A 22,406-nucleotide genomic window follows, 5' to 3' on the forward strand; every position below is an offset into this window, starting at 1 on the left:
AATGATCTGTTAGTTAAGCTCAGATGGTGGTTTAATGTATAGGCGCATCAAACAATGATACATCCAAAAAATAATCCTTCAAAAGTCTTTAATTTTCTTTGCTGATTTCTAAAACATAGACTTTCTCCACTTTGACTTTATTTTATTTTCCACGCAGGGACCTCGGAGAACATGGTTTTCTGGTCGAGGGCAATCTGCTGACAGTCAAAACTGAAGCTGAGTCTATGGCGATACCGTACAAATACGTCGTCTATAACAACAAAAAGGACAAATACGAGTATGAGCACATATACAAACTGGATTCCACACACCCAACTATCAACAGATGTTTGCTCGTGAAATCCCAAATCATCAATGAAGACGGTAAATGTAACCCTCACTTGGTCCAGCTGTTATTATATTTATCTGCATGCAAATGGCATCTCATTGTTATATTACGATGCAGAGGTGTTGACTCGAGTCACATGACTTGGACTTGAGTCATCAGATTTGATGACTTTGTTGTATCTTTTTTGTGTAAAGGGGACTGGCATCAGTATGATGACATCATCTGCGCCGAGCCATCGAAGGGCGTGATGAAACGCATCAAAGACACATTCTGGCCCGAACAAAGGAAGAATCTGATTCAAGGCAGAGAGATCGCGGGGAATATAATGCTGGAGTCCATTTTTGATCTTCTCACGAGCTGGACTGATACCAATCTGAGAAGTTTTCTGATCCAGCTGAAACAGTTCTGTCAGGTTTACGGGGAGCCGTATGTGTATGAAGAAAAAGAAAAGAAATGGTCCGCCTTAAGCTACGGGAAAGATGAGGTAAGTTCATAATCGTTGTGTATAAAGTCTAGATGCAATCAGGTGGAGTATGGCCAACCCAATTTACTCTCTCTGTGTCTCTGGTATAATTGCCTAGGTGAGGAAGATGCTAAAGGAATTCATGCTGACAAAGGTGATTCCTCAGTTGCGGAAGGACGGAGACGGGAAGATGCTCTACATTCAGGATCCCATGAGAGCGGCCGTGATCATGCTCTATGTATTGAGAAATCATCAGCTCAGGCTCGATAGTGGTGAGCTGCATAGGCTCTGCGGTGCGCTCTGTTTACCCAAACTAGAGAAAGACGAGTTCCTCCAGTACTGGACAGAGTTTTCTAAGGATGTCGCTATTCTCAAAAAGTAAGTATCCTGTAGTCCTATAAATATTAGGGCTATCAATCAATTAAAATATTTAATCGCGATTAATCACATGATTGTCCATAGTTAATGATGATTAATTGCAAATTAATCACACATATTTTATCTGCTCAAAATGTACCTTAAAGGGAGATTTGTCAAGAATTGAATGCTCTTATCAACATGAGGGTGGGCAAATATGCTGCTTTATGCAAATGTATGTATATATATTATTGGAAATCAATTAACAACACAAAACAATGACAAATATTGTCCAGAAACTCTCACAGGTACTGCATTTAGCATAAAAAATATGCTCAAATCATAACATGGCAAACTCGAGCCTACTACAGTTTTTCCTCGCCAACATTTAGTGTAAGTTTGCAGCGTTATTTATCCTCCTTCCCAACAAGCTAGTACGACGTGATACCAATGGATTCCTTAGGTTTTTGTAGTTTAATATGATGCCAGTATCTTCACTCTAAAATCGAAAGTTGTGTCATTACTTCAAAGAAATTAGTGGTGTTAAAACAAATTTGCGTTAACAGGTTTTTATCGCGTTAACTTTGACAGCCCTAATAAATATCAGTCATAATCTGACTACAGAGAAACCCTTTTCTCTTCAGATGCTCATAAAATGATCTTTATTGTTCTTGTAGTCTGCCAGAAATATTGGTGTATCTGATACACGATGTGAGAACAGCAGGAATGCCGCGATGGATTCTGGTGCTCCCGCTCCTCCACCTCCTCAAAGGCACCACGAAGCCCTTTGAAGTAGCAGCTTCTGGAAACTTGAAGTATGGTGTATCCTGGGCAGGTTTGCAAGACCTTGGAATTACTACCTCAGCATACATGAACAGTCAAGACAGGACGTAAGTGCCTCTGTCAAAGTACAGCTCATCTTCCAATGTATTTATTTGGAAATAGATAGATATATTGCTGTACATCTTTTAACTTACTCTTCGGTTTTCAGGGCGCTGGTGAATCTGATGAAAAGCCAAAGTCACTTGATGGAAGTGGATCCACTTTTAGTGCGATCCTGCTTGTTCTTGTTGCCCTTCGATAATCTAATGGAGTGCGTCGTCAACATAAACACCGAGCTTTTGGACATGCTTCATGTGTTCACCAACAAGGCTCAGGATATTTCCTACAGTAACTTTGAGGTGAAGTGGAAACCCTTATTAAAAATAATACATTTCAGGGTTAAAGTGCAGTTTCATTAATGTTCTTGGATTTCTGTTTTACAGACAGTGTCTGGAATTCTCTCACATATCCAAGGACACCTGATTGAGGAGAAATACAGGTGATTTGCTCTTCCAGATTTAGCAGAAATTATTTGAATGTTTATCAAATTTCATGCTTTAATCTCCTATTCTTGTTCTGTTCGTAGTCATTTCACCAAGGCTTATAGGAGGGAGTGCCTAGCAACAGCAGTGAAACTGTTGGAGAAGCTCTGCAAAGGAGTCAGACCGACATACAACCAGAACTACTTTGATATTCCTGTAGCTTGCATGAATCTGGTCGCATCAGTTTCAGACTTTGTTCAGTGTAACAAACAACAGGTATGTAAAGTGAATCTTGTCAGGCAAGCTGGTAGCATTTCACACAAAATTAAGTCTCAAATACTCTATTATTTATTCTCATTTAGGACACTCAAGAAGGCGAAAAAGAGCAGCGATATGCAAAAGACTTGGTGATCTCTCAGGCGATGGACATTATGAGAGACTGGATCAGCCGGTGCTTCAGACAGAGGTTGCTCAACAGTGGTTTGACATCCCTGTACCGAGTTGAGGCCACAGCAGAGATTGAAGTGAGCAGTTTTGTTATATTTTGTAAATAAAACAAAACAATAATATATACAATAAAATATACATATGGAAACTCACAGCCCATCGTTGGTAGAGAAAGCTGGACAATGGTTCTTTTGTTGGTTTTGTTTTACAGATGTGGAACAACATAATCTCCATCCACTTCAAAGATGAAGATTGCACAAAAGAATGGAGACGAACATTCACAATGGATTTTGAGGGCAAATACAAACAGGTATGTGACACGTCTTTTGCAGATCCCTGTTATTATTATCATTATTATTATTATTATTATTATTATTATTATTAATAATATTTGTTTGGGTTGAATGATACATGTTTAATGTGTGTGTCTGATTTTAGGAATCCCCTGTGGATCAAATTGAATTCTACTGCACAAAGATGGAGGACCTCAGTGAATCCCATCCACACGTTGCGGCTAGTGTTGAGAGGTGTGCTCTTGAGGCCGTGACATCGTTGTGCCAGGTATGACGACTTCTCATCCACTTTTAACTACAAAACTTTTTCTTCCCCCTTCACCTTGGATCGTCACACACCTACCCAGACCACTGAACATATTATGTATTCATATTTATACTACTGTGTACGTATGTAGTGTTGGTATTACTTATATAATCTAATATATCCTGGTGTTTTGAAGTGGGGTTGTATGAGGTACTTATCCATAGTCGGTGTCTTACCTACAGTAGATGACGGTCGCTCCCATTTTGGAGCAGCAGACAGGAGTTACCGCAGGCTCACCTAAAAAAAAAATCAATATCAGTTTAAGTGTATGTAAGATTCACTTCAACAGTTAAATGATGCACAGTAATGTTCATGGCTGTTTTACCTCATATGCAGAACAAGTCGGAGGGGAAGCTGTTTGAGAAGTTCAAGGTGAACTGGAAGTTTGGGAAACTCATCTCAGCCATTATCCAGAAATCCTGGCCAAAAGACCACCTAGGAAATTGTCAGGAAAATGAAGAATTGGTCCTTAAGCACCTCCTCTCCTGGACTGCCGCCAAAGACTATTTCAGACTACACGGTATGAACCATTAAAACATGCACATGGCAAATAAAAAAAATCAAAAGCAGAGTGCCATGTATCTGTAATTTATAAGAACCTGGCTTCAGTTTATGACTTCAGGGCAGAAGTTAAGCATTGTAATAATGTAATTTCTGTCATTGCAGGCGCAGACGAAAAGCTGATTGAGACGCTCTCTCAAGATGCCAGGGACAGAATTGCCATAGCCATATCATCATTTACAGCCATCAACAATCAACTGGTCCGTGGAGACATTAAGATCAGCCTGCTCAGTATCATTTTGGAGAGGAGAAACGCCTTCTTAGATCTGCTGAAGATCGGTAATAACAGTCTTTCAAAGGTCTTTTTCCTAGAAATGTGTTCAACATTTAATAATAACCTCAGAACATGCTCATAATAGAAATATTGTGGTGTGTATGTGTGATTTGATATTAACAGATTGCCTCTCTGAGAATGAACAATTCAAGGATAATGCCAAAATGAAGAGGCTGTTGCAGTGCAGACAGGATGAACTGGACGCTGTGCACCATGAGAAGGAGCTTGTGGACGTCTTCTTAACAATGAGCAACATACTTGGGGAACATATCAAAGGTACGGTGGAGAATCTGTCAGTCTGGTTTGTTCACGCAGTTGCAGCAAATTTAACGTGTGCTTATTTCCAATTTCCATGACAGTTGATCTTGCCGACATGCAAAAGAGACAGAAGGTGAACATCGAGATCATGCCCCTGAACCAGTTCATGGAAGTTCATCCATTTGACCAGCTGCCCTCTGGCATGGCGGGCATCGTCACCTACTTCAATTTGGATGAAGACTTCAGAAACATGGCAGAGGTCCTGTCCACCTTTAAAGACAGCCATATATTCAATATGTGTTGGGAGAAACAAGCTAAACTCAAAGCCGCTGAAGAAATGGAAGAGGACTACCATGATGCAGATGAAGAAATGGAAGACACCTTCCATGATGCAGATGAAGAAATTGATGCTGCACCAGAAATGATACATGACGACATTTTCGAGCCTTGCTTCAATGATTACAAAGACATCTACGCTCGTCTGAAGGACGGCAGCATAACGCTCGAGGAGGTGAACCAGCTCTTCGGAGATTACAAGGGCAAGTACTTAGAGCTTGCACAGGACCTGGACATCATGTGCAGAGTGGATAAATCCACCGACAAACTGTGGATCCACAGCAGGGTTCAGCAGATCGAGCAGTATCACGAGCTTCATCTGGCTGTGGCTTCGGCTCAAATTATCATGAAGGTCAAAGAGACGCTTCGTCTTCAAGGGGACTTCAGGGTTCTGGAGACACTCACGGAAGTCGTAAGTGGCCATGTTTTGAACTATTGCACCCAAAGAATTTCACACATTATGTGAAAATGACCTCCCTCTGTGTACCACATGTGCATTAAAGGTGCTCTATATGATATTTAGAGCGTTAATATAGCAGCAAACAACTATTGTCTATGTAAAGCTGCGTTAGCTGCTAGCCGCTGCCTCAACCATCGGCATGTTGTGAGCCGTGCGGAGGCAATAGGATAGGCTCCCAATCTCGCATTTGGCACCTTCAAGTTACTGTAATGTCTTTAATATTAATTTAATTTTGTCCTTTGACTCTCTTCTCCCGTCAGAGTCATGCTGACTTTCAGACAGAGCATCTCAGTCGGATTGACAATGACTTGATGCAGGCAAAGATGGCTCTGGTTGACATCACCGAGTCCCGCAGACTGTGCCTACTTGAGCTGGGACTCAGAGGACACTTTGTAACATGGGTAAAAGATGCACTTGAAGGTAAGAATAGTTATTATCCGCTGAAGTCACAACACCAATTTGTTTTAATGCTCATTCAGGTCAAATTACTTTAAAGAAAATGCTATTTATTTTCAGATATCAATGAGTTGAAGGTGTTCGTTGACCTGGCTTCCATCTCTGCGGGAGAGAACGACATGGACGTGGATCGTGTCGCTTGCTTCCACGATGCCGTCCTCGGCTACTCTTCAATTCTATATGAGCTCAAACCAGACTCTGGTTTTCAAGTCTTCAAAGAGGTGCTCAAAAAGCTCTGGAGAGCTTTGGAGAATGACAGCAACCTACCAAAAAAACTGGTAAGAGGACGTGTTGCTAATACTACTAACTAACTTTACTTAACTTTAATTAAAGTTAAACTAGAGAAGGTTCCAGACATTGACTTTGTTTTGCTGTCATTCATGCATAATTTATTAATGCTTTGCTTGTTAAGATTTTGCTGAAGGGAATACATCTGTGAAATACAAACAGTAAATGCTACGAACACTCCTGTGAATGTTATCATCATACAGTCAGTGTTAACCCTAACTTTATGAAACAGAAAATGTATATTTAACAGCACAATTAACAATGTTATCATCTTTTGTAGCGGGACAGTGCACGCCATTTGGAATGGCTGAAGACTGTGAAGGACAGTCATGGGTCAGTGGAGCTGTCGTCTCTCTCTTTAGCATCAGCCATCAACAGCAAGGGTATCTACCAGATCAGTGCACAAGGTGTTAAAAAGGTAACTAACAAAAGTAGAGATGATCGTGGCATCGCTCTGTCCATGCAGCACAAGTCTCTGGGAACAAAGTACAAAATTATGCCTGAGAGTTTATTTCTGTTCTCCAATCTAGTTGAGTCTCGACACCGCCCTGAAGCTGCAGATTCCAGAGGAGCACGATGAGGGTCGGCAGATGCGCTCCTACTCTCTCGAAGACCTGCGGGAGCTGCAGAACAAACTCATGCTCATGTCTGGGAAAGGGGATCAAGGGAAGAGTGACGTTGATCACTTTACAGAGGTATATTGAAATGTTTCACTTTTTATTTGATGAACATAGGTCACTTTGTTTAGCATAGAAGCTGAAATGCTACTACTGTACCACATGCTTCTTTTACTTGTATATGTACTACTGATAATAATTATTATAACCATAAGCAATGCTCTATCTTTGAAGATGCATCAAATTGTTTAAAACATTAACAAAAACCATAGTGATGACAATATTTAAAATAACAAATTAAATACTGAAATAAGAGGAATAATAAATTATGGCAAAAAAGGGATAGAGCTAATAATATCTATTGACATCAACAGTGATGACTTGGGTGTACTTAACAATGCATGAATTGCAATGAATATGGATGCGTCGATAGTGAGTTTACTGTGTCCCAAACACATTTTCTATTGTCCCCGGGATGACGGGACACCGTTAGTGTCAAGCTTTAGTGTTCACAGTTGCATCTGACTGTAAGTTTGTATTTATTTTACAGGTTTTTGCCAGTGTTCAAAGACTCGCTGAGGCATTCATTGCTCTCTACACTGCTGGGAATCCTCTATTTAGACACTGGGAGGCACAAATCAGCTGCAGCTTAAGCAGCGATGAACCCAACATTGTGATGGACTTCAACCTGGGCAGTGTTCTCGGCGTTGTCATCGTGGAGGGGAGCGTTGGCGAGCAGCTTCCTGAGTTTTGCAAGAAAATGGAGAAGTGCCTGCACTATTGGATGGATTTTGTGGACAGACAGAGGTCCCAGCATTACTATCTGAACTACTATACAGCCGAACAGATCGTCTACCTCTGCAGCAAGCTGACTCAGCAAAACGTGACCAATATGGACGACCAAGTTCTCATGATGCTCTCCTTCGTCAAGCCAAATTGCACAGCCTCAGACTTGAGGCAGGTCTGGCATGCACTCCAGTATGAGATCCTCACCAAACCAGAAGAGCAAAATGAAGACATTGAGTTCCAGACTTTTGTTATGGTGCCAACAAGTGAGCTGGGAGACCAAGACTTCACCAGTGAGTTGGATCCTCTGCTAAGTCTTATGGAACAAGCAAACGGGTCGCAGAAATTTGATCTGATATGGAATGCTTATATGAAAGACATGAAGAATTATCTTCTGCACATTCTTGATGTAAAAAGTCTTGGAAAGCTGCTGGAATTACTGGCCAACAAAGAAGATGAGAGTGAAGAAGACATTTCTGATAATAACATCAGGGATGTCACACTGAGGCAGCTACCTAAAGGCCTGGCCACTGGAAATCCAAACCTCATTGTTTGCCCGCACGATGAGGTCTTGACATCTTGCATCTCCGTTTACATGAGCAGCGGGGATGAAACGCTTCCCAGCTACGATGAAGTTCTCCTGTGCAACTCCTCAACGCCATATGAACAGGTGGAGCTCTTCCTCAGGCGCTGTCTCAGCACTGGCTACAGGGGACAGAAGATATACTCTCTGCTGTATGGAGACCTGCTCACTTATGATGTGAGCTCTAAAGTTGAGAACTTTTTTCAGCGAATGAAAAGGCAGAGTAGGAAAGACTACAGACTTGTCATCATCTGCAGCTCTGAAAAAGAACACGCCTACCTCCCTTCAGCCTTCAGCCAGTACAGATTGCACATGGTTCCCCAGGAGCCATTGGCCAGGATCCAGAGGTACCTCTACAAACACTACGTTGTGCCAGAAGATCAATGCAGTGCTGCAGCTGCATTCAAAGACAGACTGTGCGTTGGTGTCGTCTCATCCAAAAGAGCTGGTGTTGGTTAGTATATATGTACATTACTTAGCTATTTCAAATTCATGATGGTGAAGATTTCACACCTAAGATTATTGATACCTATGATAATTACCTTTTTTTTTTAAATTGCAGGTAAATCACTCTACGTCAAGAGGCTGTATGAAAAACTGCAGAGCTCAACCAAAAAGCCGTCAAGAATGAAATGCATTCGCCTGATTGAACCGAATGTTGATGAGAATATCATCCTTCAATCTCTGCTGAACACGCCCAGGAGTAAAGAGCTCACGATGTTCCATTTTGACATCACATCATCGGTAATAAAGAGTCTCAATCATGGATGTATAATAAGACCTAGATGCGATGCCGCTATTTTTTTCCAGTGGCTACTTGCAGTATTGCGGCGAAAAATCCCCCGGTGACCCAAAAAGCACTTTCCCCATAGACCATTGTAAAGGAGATGTCTGTAAACTGTTGACAGGACACCTCAAACTGCAAACAAGTTTGATAATGACCCAGGTGAACAATTCTCATTCGCCATCTTGGGATCCGGTACCCAGCTCTTATTATATATCCATGGTCTCAAGTTAATGCTTAGCTTAATGTAATGTAGTCTTATTAATAGGACATGTCTTGACAGCTAACATATGGTGTTAATGGGCTGTGTTTTATGTGATTGAAAAGGTGCAGAAAGGTCTCCATGAGTTTCTTTTCAAATTGCTGGTCCTGCGCTATTTGATGGACTCTGAGGGAAAGACGTGGAAGTGCAGCGACGACCAGCTGTATGTCATAGAGATTTTGGAGCCGACTGTCATGTCAACCAGAAATGCTTCACGGCAGGTAAAGGTTTTTAAAAGTTTGGCACTATTGCTAATCATTTGTCATCTGATTTTAAACCGTTGATTTCCCTGTGTTTTTCTGCATAGGCTCAAACTGTGAACAGCACATTCACGGATGTGTTTCCAAACATTTTCTGCCGATCACCCAAAGAGGTGCTAGATGTAGAGATAAGGAAGCAAGCAGATCCTACCATTGTAAGCACCGACGACCCACTGATGGATGATGGAGAATTCAGGAGTGCAGCCTTTCAGCGGCCATACCAGTATCTCACACAGTTTCATAACCACGGTGATCTTGATGCGTTCAAATATCAGGATGTCAAAGGGTCACATGTGGAATGCCTTCAGATGCTTCTCATGTTTTGTGGAGTTATGGACCCATCCTGGGCAGAACTGAGAAATTTTGCGTGGTTCCTTAATCTTCAGCTGAAAGACTGTGAGACATCCGTTTTTTGTGATTCCACTTTCACTGGAGATACACTGGCTGGATTCAAAACCTTCGTGGTGGACTTCATGATTCTGATGGCAAAGGACTTTGCCACTCCATCACTCAGCATCTCCGACCAGAGTCCTGGCAAGCTGCAGATGGACATGACTGGTGTCCGAGATGAAGACCTGGCTCCTTTTCTGATCAGAAAGAGATGGGAAACAGAACCACATCCATACATCTTCTTTAATGATGACCATGTGTCCATGACCTTCATCGGTTTCCATCTTCAGCCCAATGCACAGAACTCTGTTGATGCAATTGAGCCCACCTCTAAAAAGGTGATAAAGAAGAATGTCATGACGAAGGAGTTGTATGAAGGCCTGAAGCATCAGAGAGTCCCTTTCAACATCAACTTTGATAGCCTTCCAAGAGGGGAGAAAATAGAGAGAATCTGCAACGTTCTTGGCATCCAGTGGCCTCTTGATCCTGATGAGACATATGAGCTTACGACCGACAACATACTGAAGATGCTGGCAATCCATATGCGGTTCAGGTGTGGCATCCCTGTCATCATCATGGGAGAGACGGGGTGTGGCAAGACAAGGCTCATCAAATTCCTTTGTGAGTTGCGAAGGAGCGGAGTGGCCACTGAGAACATGAAACTGGTCAAGGTGCATGGAGGGACAACGTCGGAGATGATTTACACCAAAGTCAGACAAGCGGAAGACATTGCTTCTATTAACAAGCAACACTATGAATTTGACTCTGTTCTCTTCTTCGATGAGGCCAACACTACCGAGGCCATCAGCAGCATCAAGGAGGTCCTCTGTGACAAGACAGTCAAGGGGCAAAGTTTGACACCCAACTGTGGGTTGCAGATTATCGCCGCATGCAACCCTTACAGAAAGCACACAGATGAGATGATTCAGAGGTTAGAATCTGCCGGCCTTGGGTACAGAGTTCGAGCTGAAGAGACAGATGAAAAGCTTGGGTCTATCCCTCTCCGCCAGTTAGTCTACAGAGTTCAAGCATTACCGCCGAGCATGATCCCTCTGGTTTGGGACTTTGGACAGTTAAACGATCACACAGAGAAAATATACATCCAGCAGATTGTGCAAAGAGTGGTTGAAAACAAAGCGATCGATCAAGGTTACATCAAGTGGATCACCGATGTCCTTTCAGCTTCACAAAGATACATGCGGAAAAGAATGGATGAATGCAGCTTTGTCAGCCTGAGAGATGTCGAGCGCTGCATGCAGGCTTTTGTTTGGTTCTACGAAAACCACGTCATGTTGTTTGCAGAGCTTGACGAATTTGAGAGGAATCAAAAAGCTGAGAAGAATGAAAGGCATTACAGACTGCCTGAAGCCAGAGACCCTGTGCTCTGGTCACTGGTCATGGCCATAGGAGTGTGCTACCATGCCTGCCTAGAATATAAGGAAAAATACAGACAGAAAATCAGCAAAAGCCTACCATCAGCATACGTCCCAGCAAAGATAATGCAGGAAATCTCACTCATGCAGGATTTACTCCTGAGCGGTGTGCCAATGGGGGATACTATTGCAAGAAACAGTGCCCTCAAAGAGAACGTCTTCATGATGGTTCTCTGCATTGAACTAAGAATCCCTCTCTTCTTAGTTGGAAAGCCTGGAAGTTCAAAATCTCTGTCTAAAACTCTTGTTGCGGATGCAATGCAGGGCCAAGCTGCTCATTCTGACCTCTACAAAAAGTTCAAACAGGTCCATTTGGTGTCATTCCAGTGTAGCCCTCACTCAACACCAGAAGGCATCATTAACACGTTCAAACAATGCGGACGCTTTCAGGAGGGAAAGAACCTGGACGAGTACATTTCCGTTGTGGTTCTTGATGAGATCGGGCTGGCTGAGGACTCTCCAAAGATGCCGCTGAAAACCCTTCATCCGCTGCTAGAAGAGGGGTGCATTGATGATGAGCCACTACCACACAAAAAGGTTGGATTCATTGGCATCTCTAACTGGGCTTTAGACCCTGCAAAGATGAACAGAGGCATTTTTGTCTCCCGCGGTGACCCTGATGAGAAAGAACTCATCGAGAGTGCTAAAGGCATATGCACATCTGATGCAATGGTTTTGGAGAAGGTCAGGGATTTCTTCAAGCCCTTTGCAAGATCCTACTTGCACATCTGCCACAAACAAGGCAAAGGCTTTTTTGGCCTACGTGACTATTACAGCTTGATTAAGATGATTTTTGCGGTGGCCAAGACTTCTCAAAGGAAGCCCACTGCTGAGGAAACCGTGAAGGCGGTGTTGAGAAATTTCAGTGGCAAGGATGATGTGGATGCAGTTGGCGTCTTCACCAAAAGACTGCACATTGCACTCAATGTGGAAAACATCAATGCCATTGAGTTCGTGAGAGAAAACATTCAGGCAGTCGGACAAGAAGAAGAATGTCGGTACCTGCTGGTGCTAACAAAAAACTACGCGGCCCTACAGATCCTGCAGCAAACCTTCTTTTCAGAAAGTGGTCAGCCGGAAATAATCTTTGGATCCAGTTTCCCCAAAGACCAAGAGTACACCCAAATCTGCCGCAACATCAACAGAGTAAAGATCTGCATGGAGACAGGTCAAACAGTTGTGCTCCTGAACTTGCAGAACCTCTATGAAAGTCTCTACGATGCCCTCAACCAATACTACGTCTGCTTGGGAGGACAGAAATATGTGGACCTCGGACTGGGAACCCACCGTGTGAAATGCCGGGTGCACAAAGATTTCCGGCTGATTGTCATCGAGGAAAGAGAGGTGGTCTACAAACAATTCCCAATACCTCTCATCAACAGGCTGGAGAAGCACTACATGGACATCCACACTGTCCTCAAAGCTGAGCAGAAGACGATAGTGGACGAATTGGAGAAATGGTTGAGACTTTTTGTGTCCCTCAGCAATCAACACGCAGCAGTCGCTCAGACTTACAAGTACCAACCGCCAGACGTCTTCATCGGCTACCACTCTGACACATGCGCTTCTGTGGTACTTCAAGTAATAGAGAAGCAGAAGGACAATGGGGAGATCTCAGACCCAGAGAGGAGAAAACTGGATGAAGCAAAACTCATACTGCTCAGATGTGCCACCCCAGACTCAGTTGTGCGGCTGGGCTGCACAGGCCTTCCCAAAGTGGAGAGTGAAAATCTGGCCAGGGTCTACTTTGAAGAGCAGAACAACAGCTGTTTAGCTGACTTCATTCTTGCTCACACAAGGCAGGAAGTCCATTGCTACTCTTCCTTCACAGAGGTAACCTTAAAGCTGTCATACTAGTTTCAAATATATCCTGAAGCTGTATGTATTGAGGTCTTAATTGTAATTTTAAACCACAGGTGACAACATTCTCCAGACTTCTGACAGCATCTGACCTGGAACCACTAGAGCAAGTGTTGCATAGCGTTGAGCTTCTCTCACTCCAGCAGTTTGACACCGAGCACTCCTTCCTGAAAAAGATCAGGTTTGTTGAAGAATTATTAGCAAGAATATAAAGTATACTTAAAGAGGACCTATTATGCAAATTTTCAGGTGCATACTTGGATTTGGGGATTCTACTAGAACATGTTTACATGCTTTAATGTTAAAAAAAATGCTTTATTTTTTCATACCGGCTGTGCTGCAGCCCCTCTTTTCACCCTCCGTCTGAAACGCTCTGTTCAAGCCCCCCCCCCTCGCGAAAAGCCTACTCCGTTGTGATTGGTCAACCGAACCAAACTCTTCGGACTCTGCTCCAGCTCTGCTCTAACTAGCTTTGTTTGAGGGCGTGCCAAACTGGCAGGTATTATGCAAATGTTTTACTGGGTGACATCACCACGTTACGGAAGAAAAGGCAGGACTTCAAGCAAGGCGTTTCAGGCAGTTTAGGAGCAGTGTTTCTGTGGGGGAGAATAACTCAATACATGCTTAGTAACATGCACAAAAAACTATACAACACAGTAAAGGAAAGGGAAAAAGCACAAAAGCATAATAGGTCTCCTTTAAATCTTTTGGTATGATCTCAGTCTAAAGATCAATTCTTTGTTTTCTTATAGGAACTTCCTCACTCCTGAAAATGGAAGCAGTAACACTGGCCCCTGCAACAAGATCCTCCTCATTCAGTGTGATTTTGATGAAGCCTCTCACAGTGCCAATCTCATTGCATCTGCAAAGTAGGTCCAACGTTTCCTCTCTGTTGGCCCTGCACCACCACTGTGTAGTTTTGCCATATTGAGTTTTGCTGTTCATTTTCAGGTATTCATCCATCAATGAAATCAACAAGATAACTCAGGAGAGCACGAGAAGCAGGGTGTTTGTCTACTTCATCACCAGACTGCCAAGAATGGAAGGAGGGACCTCCTACGTCGGCTTTCATGGAGGTAAGGCCCCAACGACTTGTGATTATTACATTTTTTTATCTCATTGTTTGAAGAATAATCTGAGAGATGTTAATGTCTACAGGCCCCTGGAGATCAGTTCACATCGATGACCTCAGACGGTCAAAAGACATCGTTTCAGACATCAAAACTTTGCAAAGCATGACAATCAGTCAACTGTTTGAAACAAAGATGAGTCGGTCCGAAGGTAAATGATTGATAAATAATTGATAGAAAAATTATAATTTACTCTACGTAAAAAATGTTGACATTAAATTACTAAATTTTTTCTGCAGCCATGGAGGTGGCTGACATGTACACTGAGGATGAGCAGGAGGAAACGGAACCAGAGGAAAATGTGAGTGCAGACTATATATTTCAAACATTTGCTGCTGTTGGAAAATCACACCTACATTTATAACATTGGACACATGTGCATCAATTTTAGAAAAAAGTGTTCCCTCCGCACACTGTTGTCTGACAATGACATTTCATTTTATTCTGGGTTGCTTGTGACACTAGTTTTTAACCAGCGTATCCTCCCGCTGCAGGGCTGGAGTAATGTTGTGGACACTACAGCACTGGTGCGGAGCTGTGTGCAGAGTGCAGTGGGCATGCTGAGGGACCAGGTGGAAAGTGGCCAACGCAGTACTCAGAGAGTTGAGATCCTGCTGTCGCTCCTCAGTGACAATGACGAAGTAAAAGGTACCGACAACAACAACTTTCTTTTTCAGTGTTTTTCTGTTTTGTTACAGCAGTTGCAGTGCTCATCGTGTTATCCAACTCTTGTCAGGTGAATTTCTGCAAACTGTGAAGAGGCATCTTCACTCATTGCTGGCGACTCATGAAGGCAACACCTTCTCATCCATGAAGAGCAACTGGGTCATTAAGGAGGCCTCAAACATCGATGCGTTGCAAGAAGGAGGCACATTCAGGTGAGTGCTTCAGCCGCAAAATTTCTGTTTGTCTATTCATTCCTATTTCTTTTAACAACACCGTTAACTTTTTGTGGGTCATGACAGGCACACCTTATGGAAGCGTGTTCAGGCTGTAGTCGTCCCCCTCTTGGCGCAACTGCTTTCAGTCATTGACCGCGATCAAAACTTGGACATCCTGCTAGATGGGAACTGTGGTGGATTTGTCAAGAGGCTGTGGTTGGATATCTTTGGCAACGATAAGCTGCTGGAAATCCCACACCTAACACTGGACCACAAGTAAGTGGCAGTAACATTGCACTTTGCATAAAGGATACCAAATTCCTGTAACTGATAAGATTTACTTTATATATTTAAATGTTTTGTTATTTTCTCTTTTCACAGCTCTGAGACCAGAACAATCCTCGTACAGAACTACATCGCCCAAGACAGGAACATGAGCTGCAGCATGCCCTTCAGCTGGAGGATCAAGGACTACCTGGAGGAACTCTGGGTTCATGCGTTTCAACATGAAGGTAATGGCCTGTTATCAGGTGCTCTCCATAACTGGCACGTCACTACCACGATGTTGTTGTGTATATTAAAATGTATACGTCTGTTAGGCCACACTCAACGAGAGTTTGAGGACTTCTTTTGGAAGACACCGCTGGGACGATACATTGAGAAAGCAGACCGAGAGATGCAGACCGAGTTTTTCCAACGCTACCTTCAGGATTTCATCTCCATGACGATGAACGTGACTTGTCAGGAAGATCTGCAGGTTGTTTTACTGTAATAATTGAAGCCCTTAAATTGTAAGGCTACATCTGTGTGATGGTGTGTGCATGTTCTGTATATACTAATGCACATTATTGTGCTTTTCTAGCTCCTGTGTGGTGCCCTGAACTGTTGTGTCAATGAGCTGCGATTGCGGCTCAATGCCACAGATACGGCGACGTCTCTCCCATGGGTCCATGCTGCTTATCATGAGTTCAAAAACCGGCTGCAGAACCTCTCCAGAATGATCTGCCTTGAGCCCCGGGTGACCCAGCACCTCTTGAAGAATCATCATACCAGAGACGGGGTTGAACTGGTGAGCCTCTAAAGACTATTTAAGTATTTTAAATAATACTATTCTTTTTCCACTTTGTTCAAGGTTTTTGAATTTGGCATGCATGATATTGACTGTAAAGGGATAGTTTGGTTGTTTCGAAGTGGGGTTGTATGGGGCACTTATCTATAGTCAGTGTATGATGGTCGGCACGCCCCCAGCTTGGAGAAACAGACAGAAGTTACCGCACCGAAACAAAGCAATGTACTGCTGTGGACGGGGCCGGCAGCAAAACGTATTATAGCCACCTAAAGGAAAGGCCCACCTAAAAAAAATCAATATCAGTTTAAGTGTATGCTATATTTATAATATTTTCACCACTTTACTTTGCTGGCAGACAGCCCTTTCTGACGGGGAACTGAAGCCGTTGTACCCATCTATGCTCTCGCCAAAGCCACCAGACTCCATTGAAAGAAAACTGTAGTTTTACCTCGTATAACATAGGAGTTGCTGGTCTACCGCTGCCTCAATCAGTTAGTTTGTTTGTGCTATTGTGCAACTTTGATGAAGCCAAACTAACCAAAGTCGCTCAATAACACTAACAAACTAACCGATAGAGGCAGCGGTAGACCAGCAACTCCCGTGTTCTGCGAGGTAAAATTACAATTTTGTTCGATGGAGTGTGGTTGCTTTGGTAAGAGCATAGATAACGGCTTCAGTTCCCCGTCGCAAACATAGACTGTCTAAATATAGCATACATTTGAACTGATATTGATTTTTAAAGTGGCTAAATTGCTTTGGTTCAGTGCAGTAACTCCTGTCTGCTTCTCCAAGCTGGGGGCGTGCCAACCATCATCTATTGTAGGTCATACACTAACTATGGATTAGTTCCTCAAACAACCCCACTTCAAAACACCCGACCTATCCCTTTAAGATCAGATTATGTTTGGTAATTTAATATTATTTACGTTGCCCTTTTAATGGCCTGTGAGGTGTCGTGATCATATTCCCCCTGTCTCCAAGATACTCGACGTGTATGCTGCTTTCGCATGTGTGGAGTACCTGGAGCCTACACTCCTGGACACGGACGCCCAAAGACAAGCCTGGCTCAGGCAGGTCAAAAAACTCCAGGTTCCCATTGAGTTGATCTGCTCAGAGGACAGTGTGAGGCGCTATGGAGAGAGGAGCAAGGCGATCGTCCGTAGAGTCCAGTAAGTTAAATATATTCAGATGGTCCAAGTGGGACAGTTAACAGCAGATACTGCTTTAGCTGCACTGATGTGGATGGTTATTTGTTTGTGTTTCTTTGTTCTTAGAGCTGGATGGAATCGGATATTCTCTCTCTCTCTGTTTGTGGAGCACATGTTGTTGGGCATCGAGCAGGTAGAGAGGAAGCTGGCACCTTTAGTTTTGGAGCATACAAGAGGGCTTTGCCAGGTTGGTCTGGGTTCTTTGTGGTAACTATATCGACAATAACTACAATAATTCCTCCGTCCATAATCAAATGAATTCTGTCTGCTCTCTCTTAGATACTGGAAAAAAATTCAGACCTCAAAACTCAGCAGTCATTTGAGGCAGTAATCAATTTGCTCAAAGCCTGCAAAGATGGAGTCATCGAATGCATCTTCAGGTAAAATTCAGTTTGAATCTCCCCACTGTACTTTCTTCCACTCTGTGTCTTCACCTGTTTGTTTTTTCCCAGGTTTGGTCTTCCGCTGTGCCCAGTGTGTATGGGAGACCCCCAGGATCCCCTCTGCCTGCCATGTGAACATATCTACTGTGTAGTCTGTATCAAACAGTGGCTGGGCTATGGTCAGATGTACTGTCCCCTCTGCATGCAGCCAGTTAACGACGACTTCCTCATGGTTCCTTCAGATGCCATAAGGTTGGTAACTGCATGTGGATTAGAACAAACAGGAACTGAGAAGGCACATATGGTGTGCTTCTTCCTACACACACAAAATCCATTGACACACTCTGTGCTGTTATTAGTTCCTTCATAGGATCGAGGTAACTGTGAATCTGGCATATCATGACTTTTAATAATAAGCTGTTTGTGTCTCGTTTTTTGGTAGGATTCTAATCGACCAACATGCTCAGTTCAGGAAGCAGTGCAACGCTTTCTTCATTGACCTGGTGTCCACTGTGTGCTTCAAGGACAACTCTCCGCCCTGTTCACCTGTCATTCTCCATCTGTTGTCCTTTCTCATGGTGGAGGCCAACACTGTTCCCCTTCTCAGAGGTAGGACGCTGCTCTGACCCCGGTCACTTGTGTGTGTGTGTGTGTGCACATCCACAAGTTTTTTTCAGCTCTGACTATCCTATTCCTATTTTTGTTTTTTTTCACCCAGCTAATCGACAAATTCTGACGAAGGTGCTCTCTCCGTTTGATGACTCTACGGATAAAAATCCAGTGGTCCGGTCGGTAGTGCTCAAACTCCTGCTGAAGTACAGGTGAGCATTTATGGTTGCACATTGGATAAAGACTACTTATGTACGATTTTAGCGCCGTTTCTCATTTTTTTATGTTCTGTTTCTGAAGCTTCGATGAAGTTAAAGGTTACCTGCAGCAGCATCTGGTGTCCGTTGAGCAGAGCAAAATCTTGGAAGAGACGGACAAAACTGAACTGTACTTGTTGTACATCAACTGCCTGGAGGTACACATGAATAGTGACTGCTGTATATTTGAAATAAATTAATAAATTAATGAAATACTAATCTGCTAATCACACATGTAGGCTTGCAATGGTAGTCGTTATTACTTGTGTTTCACGGTGTTTGGGCATACACTGATTACATTACTTGTCCATTGTTTTTTTGCTTTATTTTAATAGACCATTTAGTTCATTTTTATGTATCAGCGCCGTTCATCAAGTAAAAAAAACTCTTAATTTATAAAATACTAAGCCTGTTATCAGTACGTAGTCATATGATGGACGCTACAATTATGAACTGAAAGTGAAAGCGTCTGCTCGTACGGAGAGGCCAGACACACAGACATCCAATGTTAAAGATTAAAGTTAGTATTCTACATATATTGACTGTCATCTTTTCTTGTAAAATGTCCGGTGTAATATGTAACATCAGTCGTTGTCACAAGTTAATTAACCGTTTGGAAAATGTCCTCACCGTCACATCGCTACACACACGTGGATTGTGGTATCTTGCGTTGTGATACAACTTTCATAGGATATATTCACTTTTCATTTCTCTAGGACTCCATGTTTGAAAGGTTGCAGTTCAGGTCCAGTGCAGACAAGCGGGTGTGTCTGCAGGATGAAAGTGCCTTCCTGACTGATTACCTGCAGTCACATGGTCAGTCTGCTGAAACAGCCACTGTGGAGTATCTGCAGCAGGTGGCCAGAGTGCGTATGGACCTCGACATGGCTGCAAGCCTCATCGTGGAAAAACTCAGAGCAACAGGTGCATCATTTTTATGAAATATAGTATTACTTTCTCACACTCTACAGTACACTTAGGGATTTGTGATTTGTTCATTTTACCAAAATGTCATTCTTGTGTCTCTTTTTAACCACAGCAGAGGCTCAGGAGACTGGTCAAAGTGGAGCCTTCCTTACCAGTGCGGTGGACTTGTGTCGGCGCAGTGGAAACGACTGGTATCGCGTCTACTTGATCCGTAAGATCTGCAGTCGACACGGCGTGGAGTTTGTCCTGAAGCTCCTCAAAGTGAACGAAATGCGCTGGCTCTTCCCTGAAGAAGTGCTGCAAAAGGTGATTTTCAGTGTTCAGTGAACCAAATAATTCTAAATGTAACGCTAGCAGTAACTAAATAGTGTGGTTAAATCTTCATCACTGCCAGAGTGAAGAAGCCACCCCAATAGACCAGTATCTGGTGTGTGGGGAAGACTACAAGACCATCAGAAATGCTGTGGCAAAGGGAGTTATGGAGGGAAAAGTGGACGGACTGGAGGAGACCTGTGAGGTAACGTTACGTCACTTTCTTGTTAGTAACTGAGCATCAGGTCAGGCCTCTGCTTGTGTATGCAGGTTTACATGGATATCTTGTTGTTCTTTTCCTTCGTAGGGGTGCAGATGCTTACCACAGAGCACATCAGTCTATCTTCTGTTGGCGCTGTACAGAGAAGTCACCACTCTCTACAGAGAAGCCAATGCTAGCTTCCATCCCAAACCTGAGGTACATCCTTACATTAAGACCTAATGAGCTGCTCTGATATAATGTGTTATATTTGTTTACACCCATTTTATGCAAATGACCACAAAGAAACTGTTTATCTAACTTGTTTTCAAGTCGTATTTTGCTTGCAATTGGGGAATGGGATACAATCTCCAAAGTGCATTTCTTTACTGAGCATTTTTCTGTCTGTAGCCGTGTTTACATTCATATATTTTTATTCGCATTTTGAAGTTTCGCATTAGAAAAAGCAGTATGGAAACGTCCAAATTAAATAAATTATTCTGAATTGCGGAAAAAAGTTTTTACGCCCGTGTAGATGTTCTGCAAAATGTAAAATAATGCTTTAGGTTGACAATCGTGACACAGTGTATTCTACTTCTCTCTTGTACACAGAGATTCCCATTATCTCACTTATTCACCATAACAGTAACAAAATGCCAGAAATGCACAAAATCAAAGACTACACCATCTCTAAACTCTTTAGATGGTAATATATCGAAATACTTCCTGTTCAGATAAACTTAGCTCAGCAGCATAACACCATATTTCTTCTATTTCTTAAAGGGACTATTTGTAACTTTGTGCGCGCATAAATGTAGCGGGTCGTCACACATCCGCGCTCGCATATGCGCGTTCGCGTGTAGCCGCTGTACCCTCCTCCTCTGCCTGCTCGCCTTCACTCAGACAGCTCAGCTCGCTCCACCTCTAGACGTGAACGTGCGTTCACTACACACTGCAGAAGAGTTAGTTTAGCTCTGAGAATATCTAGTGAATGTACAGTGGACGTTTGTGCAGAAATAACTGCTGCAGCTCCTCCAGACCAACAGAGGTTTTCCATGTCTTGTGAAGTGACGGAGCTCTACAGAGATTTACGTTGTCTTCTCGTTACCGACCGGGTGCCGGTGTCTCCTCTGCTCTCTCCGGCTGTGGGCGGAGAGAGCAGGGAGACACGCTGCAGAGCCCCGCTGCCTCAGCATGCACTTAGGCAGGAAAAGCCAACACTAGGATCAGATCTAAATCATGTTCATGGAGAGACCTTCGTCTGGTCAGCTAACATTACTGCCAAGCAGCTGAAATATAGAGTGATATTGTGGTTTTAGCTGACTTGTGTCGCCTCACTGTTTTGAGCGATGCTCGTTCAGGTATATTTAGAGCGAGCAAGCGCGAGCCCAACGCTGACTTTCGTTGATTTCACGGCCACAGGTGTCGCTGTTAAGAAGCATTTCTGAAAGTTACAAATAGTCCCTTTAATAAACAGTAAACAACAATATCAACAATAGTCATAGCAAAAGGCTAATATGAGCAGCGGGAGCCCCTAACACGAGGGCTCATTGTCAAAGCACCCAGCGCCCCGCGCTACTACTGATGTTGTTACCATGGCGACTGTAACCCTCGTATTAGCTGCTATCTAACTGGCTAAATTGAAGCAGCAAAACAGACGCTAACACACGCTAAACATTCACATAACTGAACACAGTGGCACCGAAGTACAGTGTAAACATTACCCTAACACAGAATTGCTAACTAACATCACCAGTTTACCTGCAAAATGTAAAATATTAGGTTGACAATCGCTAGACAGAGTATTCTACTTCTATCTTGTACACAGAGATTCTCGTTATCTCACGTATTCACGCGAGACTTCCCTGTGACGCGCCCTTCACCTAAACAGCTTCTGTAGCGACACTGACACCTACTGGCGATCTGCTGGCACAACACCCTAATAATAACACTGTACCCTAAATTATAACCACATTGAACTCTTTCTTCTTATAAACACATATGAACATGACAAACTCTCTTCACTTGCATTACACCCAAGAAATGGTTCAGTTTTATAACCTACACATGACTGATTATGCCACACCAGCTTTAGGTGGTTTTTTCCTTTATTGAAAAAGAGTCGATGCGTCTTTGTCTCCAGACAGGATGAAACATGGCCAATGGTAGCTGACATGAAAGAACAATTTAAACCAATTCCTGAAGACCTTTCTTCATTTTTCTCTCGTAGATGGTTAGATGTCCAAGCCGACTTGTTTTGTTTCTGCTTTGCAGCCTCTACTTCTTCTAATTTACTGGCGAATTTCAGCCATGCGTAGCCTATA

The 22,406-nt window shown here is 43.1% G+C and overlaps 1 protein-coding gene and 1 long non-coding RNA gene across 8 annotated transcripts in view; one reads left to right on the plus strand and one right to left on the minus strand.

Annotated features, from left to right (window-relative positions):
* Positions 1-22,406, plus strand: part of LOC141781099 (E3 ubiquitin-protein ligase rnf213-alpha-like) — a 36,678-nt gene that overhangs the window by 6,002 nt on the left and 8,270 nt on the right. For 5 of the 6 annotated variants that reach the window (XM_074656621.1, XM_074656623.1, XM_074656622.1 and 2 more), the window contains 44 exons: positions 158-363; positions 523-812; positions 910-1,169; positions 1,826-2,038; positions 2,140-2,329; positions 2,414-2,469; positions 2,557-2,728; positions 2,815-2,976; positions 3,111-3,209; positions 3,338-3,460; positions 3,836-4,019; positions 4,166-4,339; positions 4,458-4,610; positions 4,694-5,340; positions 5,649-5,808; positions 5,905-6,122; positions 6,413-6,550; positions 6,663-6,827; positions 7,300-8,572; positions 8,681-8,862; positions 9,230-9,385; positions 9,472-13,080; positions 13,164-13,288; positions 13,860-13,976; positions 14,059-14,183; positions 14,266-14,388; positions 14,477-14,538; positions 14,732-14,885; positions 14,974-15,115; positions 15,203-15,394; positions 15,500-15,630; positions 15,718-15,875; positions 15,981-16,187; positions 17,169-17,356; positions 17,462-17,582; positions 17,675-17,775; positions 17,848-18,030; positions 18,221-18,387; positions 18,497-18,599; positions 18,688-18,802; positions 19,361-19,568; positions 19,684-19,877; positions 19,966-20,088; positions 20,191-20,301. In XM_074656621.1, coding sequence (XP_074512722.1) covers positions 158-363; positions 523-812; positions 910-1,169; positions 1,826-2,038; positions 2,140-2,329; positions 2,414-2,469; positions 2,557-2,728; positions 2,815-2,976; positions 3,111-3,209; positions 3,338-3,460; positions 3,836-4,019; positions 4,166-4,339; positions 4,458-4,610; positions 4,694-5,340; positions 5,649-5,808; positions 5,905-6,122; positions 6,413-6,550; positions 6,663-6,827; positions 7,300-8,572; positions 8,681-8,862; positions 9,230-9,385; positions 9,472-13,080; positions 13,164-13,288; positions 13,860-13,976; positions 14,059-14,183; positions 14,266-14,388; positions 14,477-14,538; positions 14,732-14,885; positions 14,974-15,115; positions 15,203-15,394; positions 15,500-15,630; positions 15,718-15,875; positions 15,981-16,187; positions 17,169-17,356; positions 17,462-17,582; positions 17,675-17,775; positions 17,848-18,030; positions 18,221-18,387; positions 18,497-18,599; positions 18,688-18,802; positions 19,361-19,568; positions 19,684-19,877; positions 19,966-20,088; positions 20,191-20,301 — 11,980 coding nt within the window. The remainder of the gene's footprint in view (positions 1-157; positions 364-522; positions 813-909; positions 1,170-1,825; positions 2,039-2,139; positions 2,330-2,413; positions 2,470-2,556; positions 2,729-2,814; positions 2,977-3,110; positions 3,210-3,337; positions 3,461-3,835; positions 4,020-4,165; positions 4,340-4,457; positions 4,611-4,693; positions 5,341-5,648; positions 5,809-5,904; positions 6,123-6,412; positions 6,551-6,662; positions 6,828-7,299; positions 8,573-8,680; positions 8,863-9,229; positions 9,386-9,471; positions 13,081-13,163; positions 13,289-13,859; positions 13,977-14,058; positions 14,184-14,265; positions 14,389-14,476; positions 14,539-14,731; positions 14,886-14,973; positions 15,116-15,202; positions 15,395-15,499; positions 15,631-15,717; positions 15,876-15,980; positions 16,188-17,168; positions 17,357-17,461; positions 17,583-17,674; positions 17,776-17,847; positions 18,031-18,220; positions 18,388-18,496; positions 18,600-18,687; positions 18,803-19,360; positions 19,569-19,683; positions 19,878-19,965; positions 20,089-20,190; positions 20,302-22,406) is intronic. The other variant, XM_074656626.1, reaches the window with a different exon arrangement.
* Positions 14-22,185, minus strand: LOC141781104 (uncharacterized). Of its 2 annotated transcripts, XR_012596773.1 has the most exons (4): positions 21,844-22,043; positions 3,825-3,934; positions 3,676-3,736; positions 14-250 (listed from the first exon to the last, which is right to left on the minus strand). It is a non-coding gene; the product is annotated as an uncharacterized LOC141781104 (long non-coding RNA). The 2 variants fall into 2 exon arrangements; XR_012596774.1 differs by lacking the exons at positions 14-250; positions 3,676-3,736; positions 3,825-3,934 and adding an exon at positions 19,720-19,868 and having other exon boundaries at positions 21,844-22,185.

Source organism: Sebastes fasciatus, chromosome 13 (assembly GCF_043250625.1).
Source record: "Sebastes fasciatus isolate fSebFas1 chromosome 13, fSebFas1.pri, whole genome shotgun sequence".
Classification (NCBI taxonomy): domain Eukaryota; kingdom Metazoa; phylum Chordata; class Actinopteri; order Perciformes; family Sebastidae; genus Sebastes; species Sebastes fasciatus.